The sequence below is a fragment of the Budorcas taxicolor genome, chromosome 20 (genome assembly GCF_023091745.1).
Source record: "Budorcas taxicolor isolate Tak-1 chromosome 20, Takin1.1, whole genome shotgun sequence".
Classification (NCBI taxonomy): Eukaryota; Metazoa; Chordata; class Mammalia; order Artiodactyla; family Bovidae; genus Budorcas; species Budorcas taxicolor.
The window spans coordinates 74,232,071-74,256,626 of record NC_068929.1 but is presented as its reverse complement, the minus strand read 5'-3'; the positions used below and the strand labels follow the sequence as shown (position 1 = coordinate 74,256,626).

At 66.0% G+C, this 24,556-nt stretch overlaps 1 protein-coding gene across 1 annotated transcript; it reads left to right on the top strand.

Annotated features, from left to right (window-relative positions):
* The first annotated feature begins 3,217 nt into the window (after positions 1 to 3,217).
* On the top strand, positions 3,218 to 22,695 carry NKD2 (NKD inhibitor of WNT signaling pathway 2). Its single transcript, XM_052659310.1, has 11 exons — positions 3,218 to 3,242; positions 3,339 to 3,374; positions 3,549 to 3,646; positions 17,411 to 17,458; positions 19,237 to 19,297; positions 19,678 to 19,805; positions 20,127 to 20,228; positions 20,798 to 20,945; positions 21,442 to 21,526; positions 21,899 to 22,026; positions 22,145 to 22,695. The coding sequence occupies exons 1-11, from the start codon at positions 3,218 to 3,220 to the stop codon at positions 22,693 to 22,695; spliced, it is 1,410 nt and encodes a 469-aa protein (XP_052515270.1).
* The last annotated feature ends 1,861 nt before the right edge of the window (positions 22,696 to 24,556 follow it).

The following is a 24,556-nucleotide window of genomic DNA, read 5'->3' as shown; positions in this document are numbered from 1 at the left end:
GGACGGGGTCCACCCGCAGCACAGCACCCACTCAGGCACCAAGGGCAACGGAGCCCCGACATGCTACCACACAGACGAAGCCTGGACGCGCTACACCGCGTGGAGGAAGCCGGGCTCACAGGGCACACGCCACGGATTGCCCCTCACGTGAAATGTCCTGAATAGGGTGATCCAAGGAGGGTGGGCACGCCCCTGGCAGCTGGGCGTAGGAAGATGGGCGTGCCAGGGTTTCTCTCCGAGGCGCAAAGATGTGCTGAAACTGTCAGGGATGGTCGTGCACATCCATGGAAACACGGATGTCGTGGGCCGTACAGGGCATGGGGGCACACTGGGGCGTGTGCACTGAGGTCGAGGAAGCCAAAGAGTGAGCGCAAAGGATAACGTTTAAAGTTGCCAGCGAGTCCAAGTCCACGTGGACAGGGGTGAGGCTTCTGCTTTACGGTCCCGCTGCCCTGTTGCTCTGCGACAAGGTGCCCGTGAGGCCGACGCCAGGCAGCCCCAGGAGGCCAGCCTCCCTCCCAACCTCCCAGGACTAGCTGACCCTGCACGCGACAAAGACCAGAGCCTCTGTCGGAAAGGACGAGGCTTGCCGGTCTCTGCCGGCACACCTGGCGGGCAGCCTCGCCAGCACCCCAGCACTGCGGGCACGCCAGGGTGGGTCTGCACGCTTGGTCACAGCCGACCCCCGAGCCGCTGCCCAGTGTGGACGTAAACACGGTGCATTTGAAGGGCTGCCGCCCGCACGCCGACTGCACAACACACCATGCTATTGTTATCATCACAAAGACACGAACAGGGCACGCGAAACCACAAGATGAGGAACCGCCGCACTCTCCTCCCCGCCTCTAGTCACTCAGCCTTGTCCACCTCTCATGACCCCAGGGACTGTGTCCCGCCAGGCTCCTCCGGCCGTGGGATTCTCCAGGCGAGAACACTGGAGTGGGTTGTCATTTCCTTCTCCAGCTGCACGCTTGGCTGCCGGTTAAAGGTCGTGGTGGAGACTGAGGAGGGCGGGGAGAGCCAGGGAGCATTGCTGGGAGAGAGGGGCCTGGGCCCCCACCTGCAGCTGGGAGCCACATGGAAGGCGGCCACCACTGAGTCGGGGCAGGGCCACCTGCAGGGCCCCGGAGACCCTGCCTCCCAGTGCTAGGATGGGAGGCAGGTCCTGCCTGAAGGGTGGGGCCCCCTCTGGGGCTGGCCTCCAGCTGGGGTCTTTCGGAAGGGATGGTGGGAATGGCTCATGGGCCAGGCTGCCCGTGGCACTGTTCGTGACACGTGTTCACACCTCCACGGGCAACTTGCTTCCCAGCTGAGGGTCGGCCTGGGTCAGGAGCAGGACTCCAGGTCAGCCTCCCATCCAGTCTTGGACCAGCTGTGTGATCGTGGGAACCGTGGGGCACCTGTGGTGGAGGGTTGTCAGTCACTCAGTCACGTCCAAATCTTTAGGACCCCATGGACTGTAGCCCACCAGGCTCCTCCGGCCGTGGGATTCTCCAGGCGAGAACACTGGAGTGAGTAGCCGTTCCCTTCTCCAGGGGGTCTTCCCCACCCAGGGACTGAACCCAGGCCTCCTGCGTTGATGGCTCAGCTGGTAAAGAATCCACCTGCAAGGCGGGAGACGTGAGACTGACCCCTGTGTCGGGAAGATCCCCTGGAGGAGGGCATGGCAACCCACCCCCGTATTCTGGTCTGGAGAATCCCTTGGGCTGAATAGTCCACGGGGTCGCAGAGAGCTGGACACCACTGAGCGACTCTCACTTTCTCACTTACTTTACCATCTGAGCCCTGAGGGAAGCCCCGGGGCACCTGGACCCTCTAAAAAGGGGCAACAGCAGCACCCACAACCAGACAGCCCGGAGCCTGGACCACAGGGTACGCGTGGAGTGTCCCTGCGCTCGGCTGGGTGGGGGCTGGTCAAGGCCTGTTGCCCAAGCAGTGAGAGGTGTGGGGGGGCCTGGCGGGTGTGGGGGCTGCAGCCGGGGAGGCCCAGCCCCTTGAGGGGGGTGGGCCAGGCTCGGGCAGAGGAGGGACCTCACCCACGTCCAGGGCACCAGCCGGCCTGGGGCCATGTGGGTCACCCCTGGAGATGGAGGTGTGGCCGAGCCTCCGGACGACCGGCACCTGCCGGGTTGCAGCTGCTGCAGGAGACGCGGGCGATTGGCTGGCGAGGGGGGTCAGCCAGATGGGGGGGGGGGGGAGAAGCTGAGTGCCAGTGGCCCGCCGGGGTTCAAGGAGGTAAGAAGGGGCAGTTTCTGGGAAGGCAGATTGAGAAGCTTTCCTGTAGGGCGGGCAGCGGCGGGCGGGGGCACGGGGGAGGGGGAAGAGCTGGAAGGGAGCTGGGGGTGGGGCGCGGGGGTGGGGCCGGGTGCCGGAGACCCCAGGTCGCCGACACCCCTCACTGCCCAGGAGTCCAGCCCTGGCCACCCGGGTCCTTGCCTTCCTTGAGGTAGAAAGAGTCCGGCGGGTCCCCAGCAGTTGGGCCGGGACCGCAGTTGGCTTTTCCCAGAGACCCGGTCCCCACCTCCTGTCCTTCCAAAGGACGCCCCCACCCACGGGCCTCTTGACGTCCCCGTCCCCGTCCTCTCCCCGAGACCAGCTCCACCAGCAGCCAGGCGCGTGCCCTCTAAGGGCCCCTCCCGCAAGGGGCAGGGGCGCTGGGGCGCCTCTCGGATTGGGGGTGCCAGGACACGCCGTGAGAGGGTGGGGCTGGGAGCTGTCCACACAGCGTGCACCGCAGCCCCCGACTCCCGTGGAGACCTTCTGTCCGGGGTCCTGCCGCGGGCGGCGCCGGCCCCGCGCGCAGGGCTTGGCGCGCGCCCGCAGGAGGCGGGCTGGAGGCCGGAGGCGGGCTGGAGGCCGGGCCGGTGCGCTGCGGGCGGCGGCCGCGGGGGGCGCTGCGGGGGCCGCGGTTAACGCCGGGGGCGCGGGCTCAGAGGGAGCCGGGCCGCCGCCGCCCGCCCGCCCGCGCCCCGCGCCCGCCCGCGCCCCGCGCCCCGCGGACGCCCCCGCAGCGGATCCCGGCCCCGCGCCCCGCGGACGCCCCGCAGCGGATCCCGGCCCGGCGCCCCGCGGACGCCCCGCAGCGGATCCCGGCCCCGCAGCGGATCCCGGCCCCGCGCCCCGCGGACGCCCCGCAGCGGATCCCGGCCCCGCAGCGGATCCCGGCCCGGCGCCCGGGCGCGGCGCAGGGAGCGCGGGCGGGCGGCTGGGGGGCGGCATGGGGAGAAGCCAGTCCAAGCACGGTGCGGCGCGGGCCGGCGGGCTGGCGGGCGGGGGCGGGCGGGCGCCGGGCGCTCACTGCCCCTTCCCTCTCCCCGCGCCGTCCGGCCGCGCCGCAGCCGCCGCAGCCTTCAAGCGAAGAGAGAGCCCGGAAGGTGAGCGCGCGGGGCAGCGGCCGGGGCGCGGCGTGCGGGCTGCCCCCCGAGGCCGGGGGTGGCGGCGGGGGCCTCGGCGCGGCGGGCATCGCCGGGCGCAGCGCCCGCGGGCTCACGGGCGTCTCCTTCTCCCCTCGGTGCCGCGTTCCCCCGCGCCCGCCCGCGGGCCCGCAGGGGACAGTATCGTGGCGTCTGCGAACACGGGCGGCCGCAGAGGCGCAGAGGAGGCGGGGCGGCGGGGCTGCGCGGAGCACGGCGCCAGGGACAAGCAGGTAGGCGTGGGGGGCCTGGCGGGCTCGGCGGGCTCCTTGGGCCGCGAGCACCGGAGCTGAGCCCCTGGCCGGGCCCCGGGGTCCGGGGACAAAGAAGGCGGCGGCGCAGATGGCCGGCAAACGGACTGCGGCGGGGCCTAGGGAGCCCCTCCCGCTCCTGGGCGGGGACCTGTGGCCGCAGGGCCTGCGCATCCCAGGCGGGAGCTGGGCGCGGGGCTGGGGCTCGACTTTCTTTAGGATCCATGCGCTGCACAGCCGTGGTGGCGAGTTAAAAACCACCACGCTGCCCATCTGCTGTGTCGGGGGGTCGCTGGGCTCACGGGAAAGCCAGGCTTCGGAGGCATAGCTGGGCCCCCCAGACTGAAGTTGATGTCAGCATCAAGGCCCCCACTCGGGACCGGTGCCCCTGTGAGTGGGCGTGGAGGGTGTCCATCCAGGCCTGGGGCGCCAGAGGGGCCTTGGGTGAACCAGACGCTGCCCGTCTGCCAGGGTGGGTGGCTCTGGGCACCAGTGTGCACTGGGTTCGGGTAGATGGCCAGGCCAGACAGCTGAGACCCCTCCTCGCCCACCGCTCGCTCCCCAGTGGCCCCAGGAGTCCACTGCGGACAGAGCACGCCCACTCAGAGGCACAGCAGCTCCCGTTTGGAAGGACACTCTCTGGCCAGCTGGCAAATGAAATGCTCGGAAGGTGTTTGTAAATGCTTGTGAGGGGCAAGACATGTCCTAAGATCAGGCCCACTTGAGTCAGGACTGCTTTTTGGGAGTCAGGTTTGAATCCCACACCTGTAAAGGCAGGAATCCCGTTAGAGGATCTGCCGGGCATGTCACAGTGCGGCTGGAAGCTGTGTGCTGCTCGGGGCCAGGGGGCCAGGGCGGGGCCGCCCCTCCTGTGGGCCGATCGTGTCTGCCTGGGGAGGTGAGTGTTGGTGATGGGGTGCTAGCTCCTGCCTGCTTGGTCCTCCTGCGCGTGAGGAGTCAGATGCTGGCAGGTGACGCAGAGCGGTCCCGGGCTTACCCCTCCTCTTCCTGGCGGCCGTCCACCTGGGGGCTTTTTCCCAGGCATGGGCACCTCAGGCCTTGAAACAGGTGGACAAGCCTCCGTCAGCTCAGGATGTGGGCCACACAGCAGGTCCCAACACATAGCCCGAGCGTGTTATTTACGGAGATCGGAAACGATGCTCCTGCTGTGTGGCCGTGAGGTGGTAGAGCCCACTCTGCTGGCCTCTGAGGCCCACGGATCCCACGCTCCTGGGACGTGTTTGAAGGAGCGGTGTGGTGTGTGACTCGGGTAGTTCCCTTGTTGTTTTGTTCTTTGCTGTGGTCTGAATGTTGGCGTCACCCCGAAATTCAGCCTCGCCTCCCTCCCTGTGATACCTTTGGGAGGTGGTTAGGGCCTAGGGGCTGAGCCCTCACGATGGATCAGCGCCCATGTGAGCCCCAGAGCGCTCGGTGCCCTGTCTGCCACGCGGGGTGACAGGCAGCGGGCACCGTCTACGCACCAGGAAGGGGCCCTCACCAGATGCCGAGGTGGCTGGGGCTTTGGTCTCGGACGTCCAGGCGCCTCGGTCTCGGACGTCCAGGCGCCTCGGTCTCGGTCCGGCCTGCAGGACTGTGTGCCGAGTTCCTCCTGCTCCCCGGGTCCTGGCTCGCGGTGCGCTGCGGCAGCCGGCCGGGCTGAATCTGCGGTGCAGGGAGAGTGGAACCTCAGAACAACGGACGGCCCCTTGTGTCTAGCACAGGTCACTGTTCCCCGTCTCCTTCTGTCCTTTCCTTGTTTGGCCGTGGGCTGAGAGCCTCTGCCCTGGAGGGTGGACCCCGGCCCGGGAGCTCAGGCGTCTTGCTGCCACGCTGCTGCCCCCTCCGAGCACCCTGCCCTGGCTCTCCCCAGAGCGTGTCGGTCGGGGGACCCTGGGGTATCGGCTCTCCCTCTGTCCCGTCTCCAGCCCCAGCTTCGTCCCTGCCTCCCAGGGGAGGCTCCGAGGATGGCCTGCCTGACCGTGCTGTGCCCCCAGGACCTCCGACTGGGGCCGGCGTGGGGACACGTCCCCGTTCTCAAGGCCACCGTGTGCTTCCTTGTGGGTCAGTGCCGGTCGCCGTGTGGCCACAAGAACAGTGGCCAGTGACCTTGTGCGAATTGGGTGCACGTCCCCCCACCTAACCCACCCGCTCCCACCACACACACGAGATAAAGAGAACGAGGCTGACTCTGCCCGCGAGTTAGTGAGCCCGGCTGGCTCCTGGTGCTCCCCTTGTGCACGCCCAGAATGTCTGGTGAACGTTAGTTTCCCAGCAGGTGGATACTTGCTTCACGAGCTAGAAGGGTCCTCCTTGCGAGTCTGAGAAGCGCTCTGTGTTGCTTCAGGGCCGCGTGTCCCAGAGGGCCGGGGCGGCCGTGGGGCGTTGGCGGGGGTGGCACCGAGGGTCCCGGGAGGGGCGGCCGAGTCTGCAGGTGCCTCACAGGGTCACGATGCAGCATTTGTGATGCTGTTACCACAGGCGGGGCGGCGGGGGCTGAGGTCACGTGGGGCCGGCGGGGTCGGGGGGATCGGGGGGCTCTGTGGGAACCTTGCTGCCCCCCAGCACACGCATGACCTGTGGGTTCCCAGCAGGCGTGTGTGGGCGTCTGGGCACCACGCCAGCCCCAGCAGGCATGTTCGGTTTCCTCTTGGGCCCCCTGGGCACCCAGGGCCTGGTGTCTGCTTTTGGACATGGCCTGGCCATGTGCAAGGCCAGCACAGGTGTGCACGCAGCCCTGGGGACTCCTCAGGGTTTGAAGGCACCAATCCTAGCCCTGGGGGCCCAGACCCTGCAGATGAGGGAATCGGGAATCCCCCCGAGGTCGGGCAGCGTCCGTGTTCCTCTCCCCACCTAGGCTTCCAGAGTTGCAGATGGCCCCCTGGGACCCCACTCAACCTAAGGATGAGCTGGTGGTCCCAACTAACCCTCATCTGACGAACCACCCTTCTGGGGACCCTGGAACCACGAGGCTGCTTTGTCGGAAATGCTTGGAGGGGCTGGGGGCAGGGAGGTGGCCCGAGCACCCTGGGCGGGGGCTGCTGTGGATGGGCGTGTCCAGAGCGAGTGCCTAGTGTTTGCCTGGTTCTCACCTGGAAACCGTGAAGGGGCTGCCTGCAGGTGGGCGTCCTAGTGACACGCCCACCGGGATCCCCTCGGGACCGGAGGGGCGGTGCAGGGCTGGGGGTCACCTATGGGCCTGTGGCCAATGGCGGTGGACACCCAGGAGGGCCTGAGGGCGCCCGGAAAGGCCAGACACCAACATGCAGTACCCGCCGCACCCAGGCTTCCGTGGATGGCGCCAGGGCAGCGTGTGTGCCTGTCTCTTTCATGCTGAGGCACCCTCCCATGGTGCGGCCAGGACTCTGGGGCATGGACACAGCCAGGCTGTAGCTGGGGCCCCTGCCTTGGCCGCAGTGCCGCTCCAGGGGACCATGTTGGCCGTGGGGTGGCCAGAGGCTGACGGAGCCCTCCTGAGGGCGGGGCAGGAGGGGCAGCGCCCCCAGGATGGGCGGGAGACGTGGACTCACTGCCTGCCCCTCGCACACGTGGCATCCACCTCCCCGCCTCCACGCGTGCTCGGGGGGGCAGCCCCAGCGAAGCCCCACATGCAGACCGGGGTCGGTGCTCGGACGGAGGGTGGGGAAGTGCCGGGAGCACCCTGCTGGGGACACTGCTGTGAAAGGAGGGGTCTGCAGGGCGGGGCAGCTCGGGGAGGCCGGCGCGCTGCCGGGGGCTCAGAAACGCCAGCTTCCAGAAGTAAGAGACACGGCGGCGGTCACCCGCCCACCTCGGGACGTGCTCGGCCACCGTGGGATGGCGCATCCAGGCAGCAGGTGTCCTCGCCCGCCTCCCCACCCCCCATGCAGAAGGAGCTCGAGTGACGCAGGGGGCTTCCGCTGCAGGGCTCCCTCTTTACCTGGTGAGCTGGTCGTGGCCCGCATCCATGCTGCCCATGCTGGTCACCGCTAGCTGCGTGGGGCTTGAAGTGTGACGGCTGATGGGAGCCGGGCGTCTAACGTGGCTTCGTTCATAAATTTAAGTGTAAGCAGCCGCGTGGGCAGCCCAGCTCCGGATGCTCCGTGTGACACCTCGCGGGCCTGAGCCCACCCCCAGCGAGCTCGGCCGGTCTCACGTGATTTGCGGAATTGTTCACAAATCGGTGTGGAGTATCCCGCAGTCCCTGCTCGCTTTTGAACATGCTGGAGGTTTTGGTCTTAAAATTAGCCGAGGTCCTTCCAGATGTCAGGAAGCAAGGCAGACCCTTAGCACCGGGGTTCAAGTGTTGTCTTGGCCAGCATGTGACGCGTCCGGCATCCATCTCAGACCACAGACGGGCTCGGTGGGGCCGGGGTGGAGGGCCCTGGTCTGGAACCCGCGCTGGAGCTGCTGAAGGGGCCACTGGAGGGGGCGTCCTGCCACCCATCTGCCTGGTCACGTCTCTCCCCACGGCCTTGTGAGAACGCACGCTTGACTTCAGGGAGCTGGAGGCTGTGGTGAGGAAGAAGGGCGGCGAAAGGGTGTCTTGCAGGAGAAGGTCTGGGGTCCAGCCTCCACTGGCATCGGCGTCCGCAGCTGCCCGGGCTCGGGACTGTGGGCTCAGGGCTCCTCTGGGGATGGCGCCTCCTGCCTCCCAGTAGGTGTCTGTCTGGTTTATCCGAGTCACATGCGGCCCAGGCTCTGCACACGAGCAAGGCAGGCCCCTGCAGGTCCGACCCAGAGCCCAGGTGCCCCTGAAGAGCACACAGGTGCACTGTCACAGGGCAGCGGGCATCACAGGGCAGGTGGGGTGTCACGGGGCAGTGGACGTCACAGGGCAGGTGGGTGTCATGGGGTGGCAGGCATCATGGGGAAGGTGGGCGGTCACGGGGCAGGTGGGTGTCACAGGGCGGTGGTGTCACGGGGCAGCAGGCGTCATGGGGAAGGTGGGCGGTCACGGGACGGCGGGCGTCACAGGGAAGGTGGGCGGTCACAGGGCAGGTGGGTGTCACGGGGCAGCAGGCGTCATGGGGAAGGTGGGTTGCCACGGGAAAGGCGGGCTGTCACTGGGCGGTGGGTGTCACGGGGTGGCGGGTGTCACAGGGGGAGACGGCTCCGCGGGGGGACTACAGTGCATGCGGCTGAGGCCTCCCAGCCTGTGTCTTCCCAGCTTTGGAGGACGGAGCTGGGGCCCTTCCTTTCCTTCCCTTGGTTTGTCTGAAGTGATTTACGCTGTTTTAAAACTGAGCGTGGCACCCACGGTTGTCTCCTGGCATGTTCCCCAGCCCGAGGCGTAGTTCCGGTTCCTTCGGGAGCTCTGTGGGTGGTTGAAGCCTTGAGTCGGTGGCTTCTGGGACCCTGTGGCCCCTGATCCTGCGGCCCCCTTGCCCCCAGGGTGGGCAGGTCGATGCCCTCAGCCTCAGGCCCAGTGCCGCCCAGAGGGAGGCCCCGGCTGGGACCCGGTGCAGGGCCTGCAGTCATCTCCACCCTCCTGCCAGGGGTCCTCCCCCAGGAGGGCACCGAGGTGCTACGGCCCTGCTGGCTGCCATGAGGGGTCCCCAGGCCCTCTTCCTGCGGCTTGTCCCGGGGAAGGACCGTGCGCGTCGTCTGGGTGCTGGAACGGAGGGACCCCCGGAGCTGCGCTGAGGTTCCAAGGGGAAACCTGGAGGAGGGTGGGAGGCGAGAGCAGGCCTCCTGCTCGGGGGGTTCGTCTGCTGCTCCCAGACCATGCGGCTGCCCCGGGCCAAGGGCCGTTTCTGAGATGAGGTCATCATGTAACAGACGTTTTCCGAAGAATAAATGCGCGAGGTCAGCAGGTCTGTGGAAAGGTGCTGGGCATCCTAGTCATCAGGACTGCAGCGAGGCGTCACCTCCCCCATCGGGACTGCTGCCACCAGAAGAACACAAGTGACAAACGCTGGGGAGGGTGTGGCGAGAAGGGAGCCCCCTCCACTGCTGGTGGGGACGCAAAACGGTGCAGCCGCCGTGCAGAACACTGTGCAGACGCCTCAGAAGCTACAGCAGAAGTGCCAGGTGGCCCAGCAGGCTCCCTCCTGGGCACGTATCCGGAGAAAGCAAAACCAACTCCAGGAGGTGACGTGTGGCCCCACGCTCCCTGCAGCGCCGTTCACAGTGGCCTCGACAGAGGCTGAGGCTGAAGCTCCAGGACTTTGGCCACCCGATGCGAAGAGCTGACTCCTTGGGAAAGACCCTGATGCTGCGAAAGAGTGCAGGCAGGAGGAGAAGGGGACGACAGAGGATGAGATGGCTGGATGGCATCACTGACTCGATGGACATGAGTTTGAGCAAGCTCCGGGAGATGGTGAAGGACAGGGAAGCCTGGCGTGCTGCAGTCCATGGGGTTGCAGAGAGTCAGACACGACTTAATAACTGAACAACAAGACACAGAAGCAACTTAAATGTCCTTTGATGGTGGATGAATGGGTAAAGAAGATGCGGTGTGTACGTGCAATGGCATATTTCTCAGCCACAAGGAAAAAATCTTGCCCCAAACACTGATGGACCTTGAGGTCATGGTGCTAAGTGAAGTAAGTCAGGCAGAGAAAAACAAATGCTATGTGACCTCTCACCTATGAGGACTAGAAATACGTAAATGTGTTTATTAAACAAGCTCCCCGTTGCAGAGAATGAGTTGGTTGTGGGAGGTGGGGGCGAGTGGGAGGAGCGGGGAAAGGAGGCTGGAAGGTTTCAGCGAGGCAAGCGCAGGTCTGCTCAGGACTCTCGTTATCTTTCACGGTGGCCTCGCAGATGAATTGCTCTTGAGTCGATTTTGGTTCCTGTTTGTGAAGTCAGGGAGGGGGCGCCGGTCTCCGCTCCGGCCCCAGGGGTCTGGACGCAGCCACAGAGCCGGCGGGTGTTGCCTCCCTGCAGGTGTTTCCACCTGAGGGTGTGCTGGTGCTTCCAGAGGTAGGGAAGCCCACATCGCTTCTCAGAGCAGCTCAGCCCTCGAGGTCTCGGGCTGCGATCAAGTGTAAGCGTTTAGCGTCTCCAGCATGCTTGCCTCTGCTGGGGACACTGGCGTCACGTGTGAACATGTGGGGCCTTCTCAGCTAAAAACACAAAGCTGAAAAGGTGCGGGGTTCTTCTCTACTTTGGAACTGATCTTCTTTTGAAATGGGAAACACGAGGCTTTAGTACGGATGGAAGGGAATGAAAGTCCAGTGGTTTTTCCAAAGGAAGAGCTCAGGTGGAGGAAGGTGAACCTGGGTCTGCATTTCAGACCCAGCGGCAGGAAACCTCTTCTGCCCAAGGGCGCTGGCGGGCATGATGGCTCCCACACAGGGGCACGGGCGTCTTGTTGACACTCTGTGTGTGCTGTGACCTCAGCGGCCGGGGGGCTCAGAGGGGAAGGAGGGAGCAGGCACTGGGAGTTGGATCCCGGGGATCTTCCTTTCTCTGTGAAGCTCCTCCTTGTTGGTTCTGAAGACTGAGCCAGTAGTGGGCACGACAGGGAGAAAACGAAGTCTGCAGATTTGCTGCAGGATGATTTTGTGTTAAATGAAAAACTGCCAGGAGCAGGGAGTTTCCTGAGGCTCGATCCCGCCTTTGCGTATGCCAAAGCCTCCTTCCTCATGACCTCTGCCATGGGCAGAGTTCCTCACGCTGGCTCCCGGCATCTCCCCCTTTTTTTTTACGAAGTTCCAGGATGCTGAGAATTGAAATCACTGAAGTGTTTGTTTAGCGTATGTTATGGGCACGTCTTGATTCTCTGTGGTAGACTGTGTGCATCCATGTATATGTGGGTGTGCATGAACACACACGTGTGTACACGCATATGTGCGTGCATGCGTTTACTGTGCTCATACATATATGTATGTGTGCTCACGTGTGTGTGTGCATGTGTGTTCGTGCACGGGTGTGTCCACATGTGCGTGAATGTTTGTGCGTGTGTGTGTATGTAAATGTGTGTGCATCTGTTGTGCTCATGCACATATGTGTGTGTTCTGGCACACGTATATGTGTGTATACGTGTGTTTTTGTACATATGCGTGTGCGTGTACACGAATGTGTATGTGTGCACATCATTGTTCAGCTGCTCAGTCGAGTCTGACTCTTTGTGACCCCATCCATGGACTGTATCCTGCCAGGCTCCCCTGTCCTTCACGATCTCCTGGCGTTTGCTCAAGCGCGTGTTCCTGTGTGCACGTGCAGAAGTATATAGGTCCACGCATGTGTATATGCATCTGTGCACACATGTGCGTGCATGCGTATGTTGTTTGTGAATATATTGTGTGTTCACGCACATGTGTGTACCTGTGTGCATTCGTGTGTACGTGTGTTTGTGTGCATGTACATACATGTGTGAGCATGCATGTGTGTGTGTGTGCACATGTCTCTGTGTGTGTGTGCTTGTATATAGGGCATATAGGGCTTCCCCTGTGGCTCAGACGGTAAAGAATCCGCCTGCCGTGCAGGAGACCTGAGTTTGGTCCCTGGGTCGGGAAGATCCCCTGCAGGAAGGCATGGCAACCCCCTCCACTATTCCTGCCTGGAGAATCCCATGGACAGAGGAGCCTGGCGGGCTGCAGTCCACGGGGTTTCAATGAGTTGGACATGACTGAGCGACCGACTCTTCTGTTCACACTGCAGTTTCTCACTGGCTCTGCACACATCTTAGCGTGCAGTTATTTCCCCCGCAGGTGACCTTAGTAACCCCACCACATAACTTGTCAACAGCCATGGGCTGTGGGCTGAGCTCCTGTGGTGTGTGTTTTCAGGCCCCCCTGCCGCACACGTGGAGCCCTTCTCCAACAAGCTTCACGAGTGGGTCCTTGGGGACCTCTCTGGGGTCAGGGTCTTTTTTGTGTGTGGTTGCCAAGAAGGAAATCCCCATAGACCAGGGCAAATGGGTGTGTGATACTGCTGCTAAGTCGCTCAGTCCTGTCCGACTCTGAGAGCCTGTGGACCACAGCCTGTCAGGCTCCTCTGTCCCTGGATTCTCCAGGCAGGAATTCTGGAGGGGGTTGCCGTGCCCTCCTCCAGGGAATCTTGCTGACCCAGGGACCAAATTCGCACCTCTTACGTTTCCTGCATTGGCAGGTAGCTTCTTTACCGGATACATTCTGCCAGATACATTCTGTATTTTTCTGACCAAAATGAGTGAAGCTGTGAGCAGCTGTGGTGCGTAAAGTGTCCTCACCCAGGACGTCAGTTACGGAGCATGCTGGCCCGTTAGGTCTGTAAGTGTTTACTTTAGGAGACCCTTTGATCCCCAGAGAACTGTGTTTCTAGGCATAAATTCCAAATCTGGTTGTTAGGAAGTCTGGTTGAACGGCCCTCACCCAGGAGCTCTGCTGCACAAAGTCTCGGAACGCCCTCGGGTCCTGGAGCTGTTGCAGGAGCTGTTTGTGGGGACCCTGTGCGCCCCTTCCCCGACGCTTCACCTGCCTTAACTGGCACTTTAAGGTCAGGAGTTGACAGTCACAGCCACGGATCTCCTCTGATGGAGCCCCTCCGTAGGCCTCACTGCGCACGTGCTGGAATTATTAAGCCCCAAACCTGCATTGCCCTTGTAAGGCTGTTTAGCCGCTGAAGCCGGGACTGCTGCTACGCCCCCGGGCCTTTCCTGCAGCCTGTGGAGCAGCCGCCATCTCCCTGGTGGTGTGTCCCCAGCAGGCCGCCGTCAGGGGTGTGGGCACGCCCGCCTCTGCCCTTGATCTCTCCCACCGAGGCCGCTGCCCCTCCTGAGCCTGCCCCTTCACCCCCGGCCACCTGCCATCCCCTCTGCTGCCCCCTTGCCCTCCCACTCTCCCCCCAGAGCCCTGCCCTTGCCTTCTCCTGCACGACCCAGTTCTTTCCAGTGGCCAGGGAGCCCAGGCCCCCCGCCACTCATCGCATACCAGTCCCGCCCCGTCCAGCGTCCTGACAGCCTGAGCAGGAGCCCAGGGGCTCCCCTGGACCCCCACTTGGCCCAGGTCACCCTTGTATAACACATCACCCCCTCGTCCAGCCCCAGGCACTGCCCAGAAGTGACCTCGGTACCCGGCAGCATGAGCCTGGTGGGCACTGCCCCGGGGTCCCCGCCTCTGCCCACTCTGCCTGTCCAGGGCATTGCCTGTCAGGGCAGGAGGTGAGGCCAGGCTCTGTCTCTGATCAGCAGGCCCCCATGGCCAACCGCCCAGGAGGCGGGGCTGGTGTGAGCAGGCCGGGGTGGAGGGCCCACAGGGCAGCAGGGGGCGCAGCCAGAGAGGGGTGCCGCGAGCCTGGGAGACGGCGGCTGGGGGTGGAACCAGCAGGAAGGAGCACGTGGGGACACGCGGTGAACACACCTTCAGGACAGCATCTGGGACCCGGGTGTGGGCCCTGCAACCCAAGCGTCCCCCCTACCCTGAGCGTCCACCATGCCCCGAGCATCCCCCCAGCACGGGGGCCACCCTCTGCTGAGGGACTTGGGGCACCTAGAGGCTGTTCCACCGGGAGCCGCTCGCTCTGGAGGACACTCACCACCTGCCCCTTCCTCGCACTGGGCTCGCCCCTCCTGTCCCCCAGCCCCTCTCCCCATCTTCCCTCTCTCCCCTCTGCCTGGGCTGCCAGCCACACTGGGCCCCTCCTGCCCCCCTGTACACAGCTCACCTCGGGACTCAGGAATCCGCCCCGCCCAGGCCTGGGAGCACCCTTGACCTTAGGTTCCTCGGGGCCAGTGTCTCCAGGACCCAGAGCTCCTGAGCCATAAGGGGACTGCAGACTCTGGACTGCCTGTATTTGTGACGGAACGGGGCCCTTCTGAGGGCGGCAGAGGGGCTGGGGCAGTTCCTCGGGGTTGCGGGCAGCCGGGCTCTCCGCTAGGGACCCTCGGGGCTCTGGTCCTGGCTGCCCGTCCTCGGATCCGTCACAGGAGGCTGAGCCTGTCCTCCGGGGCCCCCGAGTCTTGAAGGCGTGCCCTGGGAGCAGGTCTGTCCTTGCGTCCGTGACGTGACTGTGCTGCGGTCTCTCCTTGCTCAGGCCAGAGGAGGGGCCTGGCTTCCGCTGGGTTTCTGGCTGGTGTACTTCCTGTCTGTCCCCATTTGAGGGGGACGGCGCCCCATGACCGTGTGCATGGGTGGTCACCACACCCTGTCCTCGTGGGGGTTTGCAGCACCCCATCCTCCGGGGGTCACCGCACCCCGTCTACTTGGGGGATCACTGCACCCTGTCCTCCTGGGGGGTGGCTGCACCATGTCCTCGTGCTGTTGGAAAGGGGTGGAGGCGGTGGTCAGCGGCCGGTCCAGACTCTCGACTGGCTGGTGGCTCCCGGACGTGTGGGGCTGCTCCCCGTCCCAGAGCCCACAAGTGTGATCTTACTGGAAAGGGGTCTCTGCAGATGCAGCTGAGTGAAGGGCCTCAAGGCGAGAGGTGGTCCTGAGGCCCTGACTGCCGCCTCCCGTCTTTGTAAGAAGGGGCGGGCGCAGGTCCGACCTCGGACAGGAGATGCATACGCAGAGGCCGAGCGGCCACGCAGCGGAGGCTGGGGACGCAGACATGAGCCCAGGGCCCCCAGAGCCGGAGAGGCAGGAAGAGTCCCTGCCCCTGGAGCCTGGGGGCTCCCCTCCGTGCCGTGAGTCCTGACTCTGGCCTCAGAACTGGGAGGCGGCACGTCTTCAGGTGTGAGCTGCCTCGCTGGGGACCACTTGTTATGGCCCTGGGACTCAGACGCACTGTCCCTCAGGCCCTGGGGTCCTGGGGGAGCTCCTGTCTGTTGAAGCCCAGATCCCCATATCCGCGCGCTGAGACCCCAGGGACGGAGCGGGAACCAGCCTGGGTCTGTGAACAGCGTCGGGAGGGGCCTTGAGTCCTGGCAGCATTGTGGGGGGGGTGGTCGAAATATGAGGGCTCCCCCAAGGCTTGCCGCAGACGCGCTGCACACCGGGGCCCTGGGTGGTTTTTCTGGGCAGGCTCTTTATCGGGGCGACGGTGAAGTGGGTTTGTAAAGGCCGTCTTCCCACGTGCTCCGCCACCTCATGGATGCACTGTCTCCCTCGGGGATCTTTCAGGGACTCTAGAGCCGGAGGGCCTCTACCCCAGCAAGAGTGGGGCTTCCTAGGGACCTGGCCGCCCTCGAAGCCCAGGAGCGTTTCCTGAGATCGCAGAGTCACCGAGTCTTGAAGGAGCGTGTGGACCTGGACGCTGGGAAAGTGGGTGAGCTCAGGGGGCGGTCGGCAGCGCCACTGGAGCACCCTCCTTCCTACGCAGCTGGCCACCCCACGCCCCGTAGCCTCCGACGGGCGCGTGTGTGCTGCCCCTCGACCAGGCTGTGTGTAACCCCCGGCCCACCTGTGGGGTGAACGGCCCAGCGTCCTCAGCTCCGGTGGGCGGAAGGGGACCCTGGCTGAGGGAAAGTGTGGCTGGGCCTCCTGGCTTCTCAGGGAAGGCGGGGGTCCGAGCTTTTCCGTGCACTCCCCCGACACCTCCGTGCCCATCGCCCCCACCTGGGCAGGTGGGCCGCCCCCGGCCTTGCAGCGGGACCTGGGAGGGACCGAGAGCTCGGGGCTGCGCCGTGCCTCATGGGGCGGACGTCCTCTGGTGTCTGGGGTTCAGGGCATTCGTGCCCGGGGAGGCGATGCTGGGCTCCCCGAGAGTCCCCTCAGCCTAAGAGGCTGGGACAGGGCAGCAGGAGCCTGCAGCGAAGGCAGAGGCCTCTTGACAGTGATGGAGAGGGACGACCTGGAGGAGAAAGCGTCCGGCGCGAGGGCCTCGGCCCGTCTCTGGCAGCCCAGAGCACCAGGCTGAAGGAGGGCCCCTCGGACGCCGGAGGAGGGGGCGCACTATCTCCCCCCGCTGGGGGCCCCCAGGGTTGTCAGAAGGCCGGGCCCAGGTCTGAGCAGGCTGGGTGGCAGACTGGGTCACCCACAGCCCCTGCTGGTGGGTAGAGGAGCCTCAGGTGCCATGGGGACGGAGCCGTGTCCCTCAGCAGAGTCGGAGGTGGTTGGTGCCAAGGACCGTCCAGGCGGGGCCAGGATGGGGGGGGCGGGAAGGCGGGGCTGAAGGGTTTGTAGGCGGAAACGTTCTCCCTTGAGGAGCGGGGGAGGGCATGAGGTGGGCGTTTGCTGCTGGGGAGTGTCTGCAGCTGGGGGCTCGGCCTGGGGACAGACGCCAGCACAGGTGGGCCTCCCAGGAGGGGTGGGGCCCGGGCAGTGCCCGTGCGTGCATGGGGACGTCATCTGTTCGCCCCCAGTCTTTCTAGAAGGCCTGGGTCTTCCAGCCACGTAGGAGGTCGCCGGCGGGGTGCCCGTGCGTGTGTGGGGACGTCATCTGTTCACCCCCAGTCTTTCTGGAAGGCCTGGGTCTTCCAGCCACATAGGAGGTCGCCTGCGGGGCGGCCGCGCGTCTGGCCAGCAGCCTGGCGCTGCGTGTCCTACGTTGCAGTCCGAGTTCTTGGCCCTTCTGTTGCACTGCAGCAGTACAGGTGAAAGGGCATCTGTGTGACCAGGATGGATGGGACGGAAGTCACCAGACACAGGGCCAAGCGTGGCAGCGCTTCCCGCAAGCCTCCTCGCCCCCTTGTCTGATGGCTCCGCGTCACAGAGACTGATAGTGACCCGTTGGATCTTAAACCGGCCTGTCCTTCCGTCGGGGTGTGCGTGGAGGAACGTTCCGAGTGTCCTGAACCCCCAGCCCCGTTAGGGAAGGCGGGCACCGTCTGGGGAGACGGGCACATCCCTTGCTGACCAGAGGCTGCTTGGTTTTGTCCTTGGTGTGTTTGCGATTGTAGCGTTGGGAGCATCTCAGGGTCCCACCAAGGCTCACGCAGACCCTGTCCTGACCCCTCCCCAGCCCAAAGCACGTCTGTATCTCGTCTGTAACCAGCACCGCCTACCAAAAGTAAGTGCTCAGGTTATTTTAAAGCAAAAAGATGGAATTATTGAACTTTCGGCCTTTTTAAGCTCGTGTGTAGAGGCCGCGGGTGGGCTTTGCTCTTCCTTTGCGTGCTCGGCCGAGCCAGGCGAACAGTGAGGAGATTCTCAGGTCCCCCACCCCGTGGCTCTGGGGGCCGAGTCCTCAGGGCCAGCCTCCCTGCCAGCCCTGGGGCTCCAGCAGGTCCCCAGAGGCGGGTTTCGGGGCCTTGGACGTTTCCCCACCGAGACTGGCTCTTTCAAAGAAAGGCTGTGCTCAGTCTGGTCTCAGATCCTTAGATCCCAGGGAGGTGCCTCCTGCAGCTCTTCCTGCCTCTGTAATTTAAGGAGGTGAATACAGGGGGCTGTGCTCCGGGTGGGGTCGTCAGGAACCACACAGGATCTGAGCTTCTGACCACCAGCCCAGTGGGGAGGCTGGCCAGGCCCCTGGCGGGGGGATGTGGAAAGCGGGCCATCCAAGCTGTGCGGCGGAGTCCTCACCAGGCACGTCCTGCCAGTGCCTGAGCCCCTGGGCCCGTTCGTCCGTGTTCTGGCCCCACAGCGCGTGGCAGGGACCGAAGGGCCCACAGCCCCACTGGACGCCGGCTGGTTCCGGCTGCCCCCTGTGACGCAGTCCCTGGGGCCAGCTGATCTGCCTCTGGCCAGGCACTGAGCCTGCTCCCTGCAGACACCTGGAACCTCTGCTTCACAGCTCGCTTTGTTTTTATGGAAAAAATTCAACTGAAAGCCAGGGTCTTATGATTGGAATTTACCTCGGTGTCCACGGGGCAGAGCTCGCAGACTGGACTCCGTTTGGCTGGAGGGCCCTTGTGCTGGAGTGCGGGGAGACCTCAGGGCCCTCTGAGCTGGGCCAGCAGGTGTGTCCCTTGGCGGCGGGCTGCATGGCGGAGGCAGCGGTGTCTCCGTAACCTGGTGTTTTGTTTCCTATTAAAGCGAGCTCGGACACACCGCCCGCCTGGCCTCTCGAGGAAACTGTGAAAGTCACCTGCTTCTAAGTGGCGTGACGGGGCGGGGCGGTTAGGGCCAGGGCCTCTGAGAGGAGGATGCTGGGGATGCCTGGGGGCCCAGGAGACAGATGGGCAGGGCCCCCTCCACCCTGGGCCCAGCCCCGCTCGCCCCGTGTCTGTTCTGACCCTGGGGTTGGCTCTGCTGGCCCCGGGGACTCAGTTCTGTGGTTTCCCAGCTCTGCAGAAGGTTGGTCCTGTTTTCTCGTAACTGGCCTTGGGATCGGCCGTGGGGGCCGGGGCCGGGTGTAGGGGGCGTCTTCTGTCTGCGCCCTTGGCCCAGCACCCCGAAGGAGGTGGCCCCTGCAGCCCCGGCCCCCGGTTCCTAGGCCGTGCGGGGGCGCTCCCTGGCTCTTGTCCAGCTGGGGCGGGAGGTGCCGTGTGCCGGCCAGTGAGCTCACCCGTTCACGGCCCGGCTTCTGGTCTGTGCCAGCTTTGCTCAGCAGAAGCCGGGGTTCCTGCTGCCTCGTGCCCTCCGGTGAAGGCCGGGTCCTCGGTGGGGGATGCAGGCTCCACTGAGAAGTACTGGCCCGACCTGGGCCCTGCGTCTCGCCCTGGAGGCGGTTCTGGTGGAGCCAGCCAGCCCAGGGTGGGCGCGTGTCATGTTCAGAACCCGAGGCTGAGTGGGCGTGGAGAGGCTGGTGCTCCTGCACCAGGACCGTGGCGCCCAGGAGGCTGGTCCGGTGCCTGCCGCCGAGCCCGGGCAGGCGTCCACGGTCTGCGCCGTCCCTTCTCCCTGCAGGAGCTGCTGGGCGAGGACCCCAGGGAAGGGCCTTTCCACGATGACCAGTGTCCCCTCGAGGGTGAGTCCCACTCCCCAGCCCTCACTAGCGCCCCTGCCCTGGACACCCGGAACCACTCTCACCCCGCGCCCCTCCACTTACCCCCCAGACCCCGGCCAGCCCGGGCTTGAAGCTGCCGCACCAGGCGGGCAGGACAGGGGGCTGCCCCAGGCTGGGGTCATCCCGAGGGCCGCCCTGGCCTCCCTCCCAGGCCGCCTGATGCCCTGTGCCCGGACTCTCGGCTCAGACCCCTCTGGGGGGGGTTCCCACCGGGGGGGTCCTACCCACCCCCCTGCCCCTGGGGACACTGGGCCCGCCCCCACCACCTGCCCCTGGGGACGCTAGGCCCACCCACCCCTGCCCCGGGCCGGGACGCTGGGCCCACCCCCAACCCCCCGCAGTGGTACTGCCTCCTGAGAAGGCCGAGGCCCGCGAGGGGCCAGGACAGCTCTTCTGCTTGGACGATGGGGAGAGAGCGGCGAGCCGCGAGGGCGCCCGCGGGCTGGGCAAGCGGCGCCTGAACGTGGACGTAGGTCTTCGTCCCGCGCCCCCTCCTGTGGGTGCCCTAACGCGGGGTCCCCGTGGCTCCCGGGGCGGCAGGCCCTGCTGGGCGGAGGGATCCCCCGGTGCCTGGCCAGAGATGCAGCTGTGACCCCACGAAACCCACGGGACTTGCCCGAGCTTCAGTGCCAGAGCCGCGGGAATGATCCAGAAGCCAGGCCGTGCACGGACCGTCCCGTCTGCCCGCCTGGCCAGGAGGGGCGGGAACTGGCCCCCGGAGGACGGGGCAGGGTTGGGGGCCTTGCACGAGGGCGAGGGTGACCCTGTGCCCGTCCCCCGCACCCCACAGGCGGTCCAGTGCGACGTCTCGGCGGCGGCGGTGGCGGGCAGCCGCCAGGAGTGGATGCTCACGCTCTACGGCTTTGACGACAGCGGCAAGGCCACCAGAGAGGTGGCAGATAAGGAGGCCTGGGCCCCGCAGGCGGGAGGAGAGGCAGGGAGTTTTCCGGGCTCAGGCTGCGGGGAGGGAGCCACCGCAAGGCAGAACCCAGGTCACCCGGCAGGGCCGGCTGGAGCCTCGTCTGTCCCCCCTGTGCCCAGCCGCTGCCTGTGCTGTCCCTGGTGGAGCGCGGCGCGCCCGTCTCTGCCCTGGCCAGCAGCCCCTCAGCAGGGCACTGCGGGCCCCAGGGGGGCCCCGGCGTGCCGCTCTGCTGCCTTCTGTGACCAGGAGGGCCAGGGGCCCGCAGAAGGGAGCAGACGTGGAGGATGACCGAGGCAGCGTGTCTGAGTTAAAAGCGACTCTGATCATTCGTCTGCTCACGAAGCCCTTTGAACTCAGACTCAGTTTAAACTTGAAAAGCTCAGAGAGGCGTGGTGGCTCCATCAGGGCTGCGGGCTCAGGCCTCTCGGTGCCTCCGAGGTGGAGAGGAAAGGAGTGGGGAGGCAGGCGGCAGGCGGTGTGGGCGGTGTGGGCTGGCCCCCAGTCCTCCTGTGCCCTGACGTCCGCCTGCCATCCCCCAGGACATGTCCAGCCTGATGCAGACCATCTGTGAAGCCGTTGACGCCTCGGTCCACCACTGCTCGGGCAGCAGCAAGACCCTCCGTGTGAAGCTGACCGTCAGCCCCGAGCCCTCCAGCAAGAGGAAGGACGGGCCCCCTGCCGCCCAGGGTGAGGGCCTGGGCTCCCAGGCTGGCAGCTCCCTGCGCAGGTGCCCCGGAGGCCCTGCCCTGCGTGTGGTCCCCACACCCCCGCCCCACGCTGCCACCCCCCGCCGAGGGCCCACTCACTGTGCGGGATCGGGGGGTGTTAACTATGACCTCCGCTCAGCGACCCCTCATGGCAGAGGGCTCCGTGGCATCCTGAACACGGAGAGCGAGCCGAGGGCTGGAGACGGTTCCATGAAGGAGAGTGAATGCGTGCAAGAGGGAAGGTGCACGAGTGAGTGAGGCGTGACCAGCGCGAGTGGGCAGTGACGGACGAATAAGGGAGTGGCTGGGCGTGCGGGTGAACGAGGAGCGAGCGGCTGGACCGACGCTCGAGTGAGCGGAGGTGCGGATGAGTGCGTGAGCTGAGCACGCAGGGGCTGGTGCGCACCTGAGCGGAGTGACTGAGGGACGGGGAGCCGGGTGAGTGAAGGCTGCCTGCCCGCGTCCCCCGCTTTTAGACCGCGAGCCCAGTCGCTGCAGGGCGGAGGCGGAGCTCAGTGAGGACCCCAGGGTGGCCGACAGGAGGCTGTCTGCACATGTCCGGTGAGGGCCTGGGCCCCGGCTCTGCTCCCCTTGGCCGGGAACACCCTGGCCACACCCCTGCTTCCCACAGGCCTCAAGGGCTGTCCCCTCGGGGTGGCCTCGGGCACTCCCTGCCATCGGGTGGGTGGCCGGCCCCCGGGTGGGAGCTGGGCAGGCCCAGTGTCGTCTGAGAGGCCGCAGGGCTTCACGGGCCCGCTCGCTTCTGGGCCCCGTGGTTCCACCCCTCGAGGGCAGCGGCCACAGAGCCCTCGCCAGCTCCTGGTGGACAACGGCGGCACCAGGGTCCTGGGGCCCTGTGGGCCCTGCTTGTCCCTGACCTCGCGGGTCAGAGCGCCGGAGATCAGAGCTATATCCCTCTCCTGCTCTTCGCAGGAGGCCCAACGCCGACCCCCAGCCCTGCTCGGAGCGGGGGCCCTACTGCGTGGATGAAAACACGGAGCGGAGGAACCACTACCTGGACCTGGCCGGAGTCGAGAGCTACGTGTCCAGGTTCGGGCCAGGTGAGTCCCGGGGGCCCGGGCCCTGGGCGGCAGCCTGGGCGTCGCGGGTCCTGGCAGCAGCGGGCCCAGCGGGACAGAGCCGGCCCCGTGGAGGTCCTCACAGCTGCTGTGTCTGCAGGGTTGCCCCCGACGCAGGCCCGGCCGGAGCCCCCCACCAGGGCCTCGCACCCACAGGGCCGGTCCCGCTCACAGGAGTCAGACGTGCACGCTGCCCACCATCGCCGCTGCCCGGGGCTGGCCGAGTTCGCCCTGCCGGCTGCTGAGCCGCTGCCCCGGGCCCTGGACCTGCCGCCCCGGCCGAAGGGCCCCGAGCGGCCGTTCCTGAGGTCCCCCCAGGGCTCGGGCCGGCCCCCTGGCGTGCCCAGCGGGCCCAGGCCTGGGCGGTCCTTCAGCTTCCACCCGCCCGCCCCCCTGCCACAGGCGCCCCTGGAGGCCCACCCCCTCCCGCAGCCGCCGCCCCCACCCTACGGCCACCGGAGGTGCCGGCAGAGGGCGCGGGAGGGCCACTCGCCGCTGAAGGCCGTGCCGGGCCCGCCCGCGGCGCTGGAGCAGGAGCTGCCGCCCGCGCTGCTGGGCGAGGCCTTCGCGGGGCCGGCCGTCCAGCGGCATGAACACCATCACCACCATGAACACCATCACCACCACCATCACCACCACCACGCGGCCTAGCGCCCCTGGCCCGGCTGCCCTCCACCACGCGGCCCAGCGCCCCACGGCCCACCCACCCTCCTCGCCAGCAGCCCGAGGCCACGCTGTCCCCCAGCCGAGCTTTCTGTGTCGTCCCTAAACACGCGTTCGCTTTGAGATGCCTGCACCCGCTTCTGTCGTGATTCCAGCGTGAGGCTCAAGGGCAGGAGGGAACTGCTGGCCACTCCTGGCCTGTTTTTTTCCCCGCAGAGCAAGCGCTGGGGGGGCTCCACTGGGAGGGGGCGGGCGGGGGTGCGAGCCTTCTGGTCGGGGGCCCTTGCGGCTCCTACAGCTCGTCCGTCATGAAGCCGGGAGGGCGGTCAGGGAGCCCCCGCTGCCCGAAGCTCCAGGGTGTGCGTGGCCCGCAGACGGGGGAGGCGGCTCCCCTTCAGAGGAGGTAGGCTGTGGGGGTGCCCCCAGCACCCTAAGAGGATGCAGAGGCCACGGCGGGGCTGGGGAGGTGTGGGTTCCCCGAGAATGCATGTGGACAGCTGGGCGGAGGCGGCCTCCCATCCTCCATGGACTCGGTACCTCATGGAGCGCTGCGCACAGCTTCAGCTTTGGGAAAGTGCCCTTCCCGCTGGCAGGCCCGGAGAGGGCTGCAGGGAGCAGGGCGCGCACAGCTTCAGCTTCGGGAAAGCGCCCTTCCCGCTGGCAGGCCCGGAGAGGGCTGCAGGGAGCAGGGCGCGCACAGCTTCAGCTTCGGGAAAGCGCCCTTCCCGCTGGCAGGCCCGGAGAGGGCTGCAGGGAGCAGGGCGCCCAGCACCCTGGAGCCCCGGCCTGTGACCCCCCGAGGCCCGACGCGGCCGCCGCTCAGCCCCAGACTAGCCACTTGTGACTCCGTGCCGCTGGTTTTGTGTGTGCTGCCTTGGCACTGTCTTTACGGATGAAGCCGCTTGGTGGTCGACCTGTGATGCGTTTTCCCGTCATAATAAAAATGCGTGCATTTGGTAACGTCACACCTCGTTTTCACGTGAGTTTTCAGTAGAGTTGATCGGTGCGCCTCTGCCAGCGCGTGTGGCCACAGGTGGGGACAGCTGGCCGCTTGGCCAGGACAGGCGTGCTCTTCGCGGACACAGCGTGTCCGTGTCTGTGACCTGCAGGCAGGCCACAGCTCCATGTGTACGGCCCACTCTTGCCCTGCGTCACTGCTCCCAAAACGAAAAAAAACCTAAGCCTGGAACTGGGTTTGTGCCACGCGTGCGTGCTTGCCCCGCTGCTTCAATCGTGTCTGACTCTGCAACTCTGTTGACTGTAGCTACCAGTGGGTTGCTATTTGCTCCTCAGGGGATCTTCCTGATCAAACCTTCGTCTTGGAAAGACGCCCTAAGCCTGAGATTGCATTCATGCTAAGGGGCCTCTTCGGCTGCCGTCTGGGGGGCTGTGTGGACCGAGGTTAGGCAGCAGCTTTGGCTCTCTGTGGATGAGAATGTCTGGAGAAGGCGGCGCCCTGCGACTCTGGGCCTCCCCCTCCAGACCCTGTGTTTGCAGCTGCTTGAAAGACCCCTAGGGGTTCCCCAGGAGCTGGTCGTCCGTGAGCTGTGGCCTGCACACTCGGGGAGGAGCTGGGGTTTCATTTCAGGGTCTCGGGAGGAGCGGGCCGGGCTGGGTTGGCCCAGAGGCCCACAGCTGAGCGGGCGGGGTGCGGCCTCCTCGTGACCGCGTCTCATGCGGTCGTCGTGAGCCCCGCTCCATGTGGCCTGCCCCTCCGCCTCGGGGACCCACAGGACTGTCCTCCCCAGCCCCGGCCTTCCTCCGTGCACAGACCCGCCCAGCCCTGCCGCTGCCTGCACCACCCTTGGGCACAAGCTCGCCGACCCGGCAGTAGCATGGGGAGGTCTGC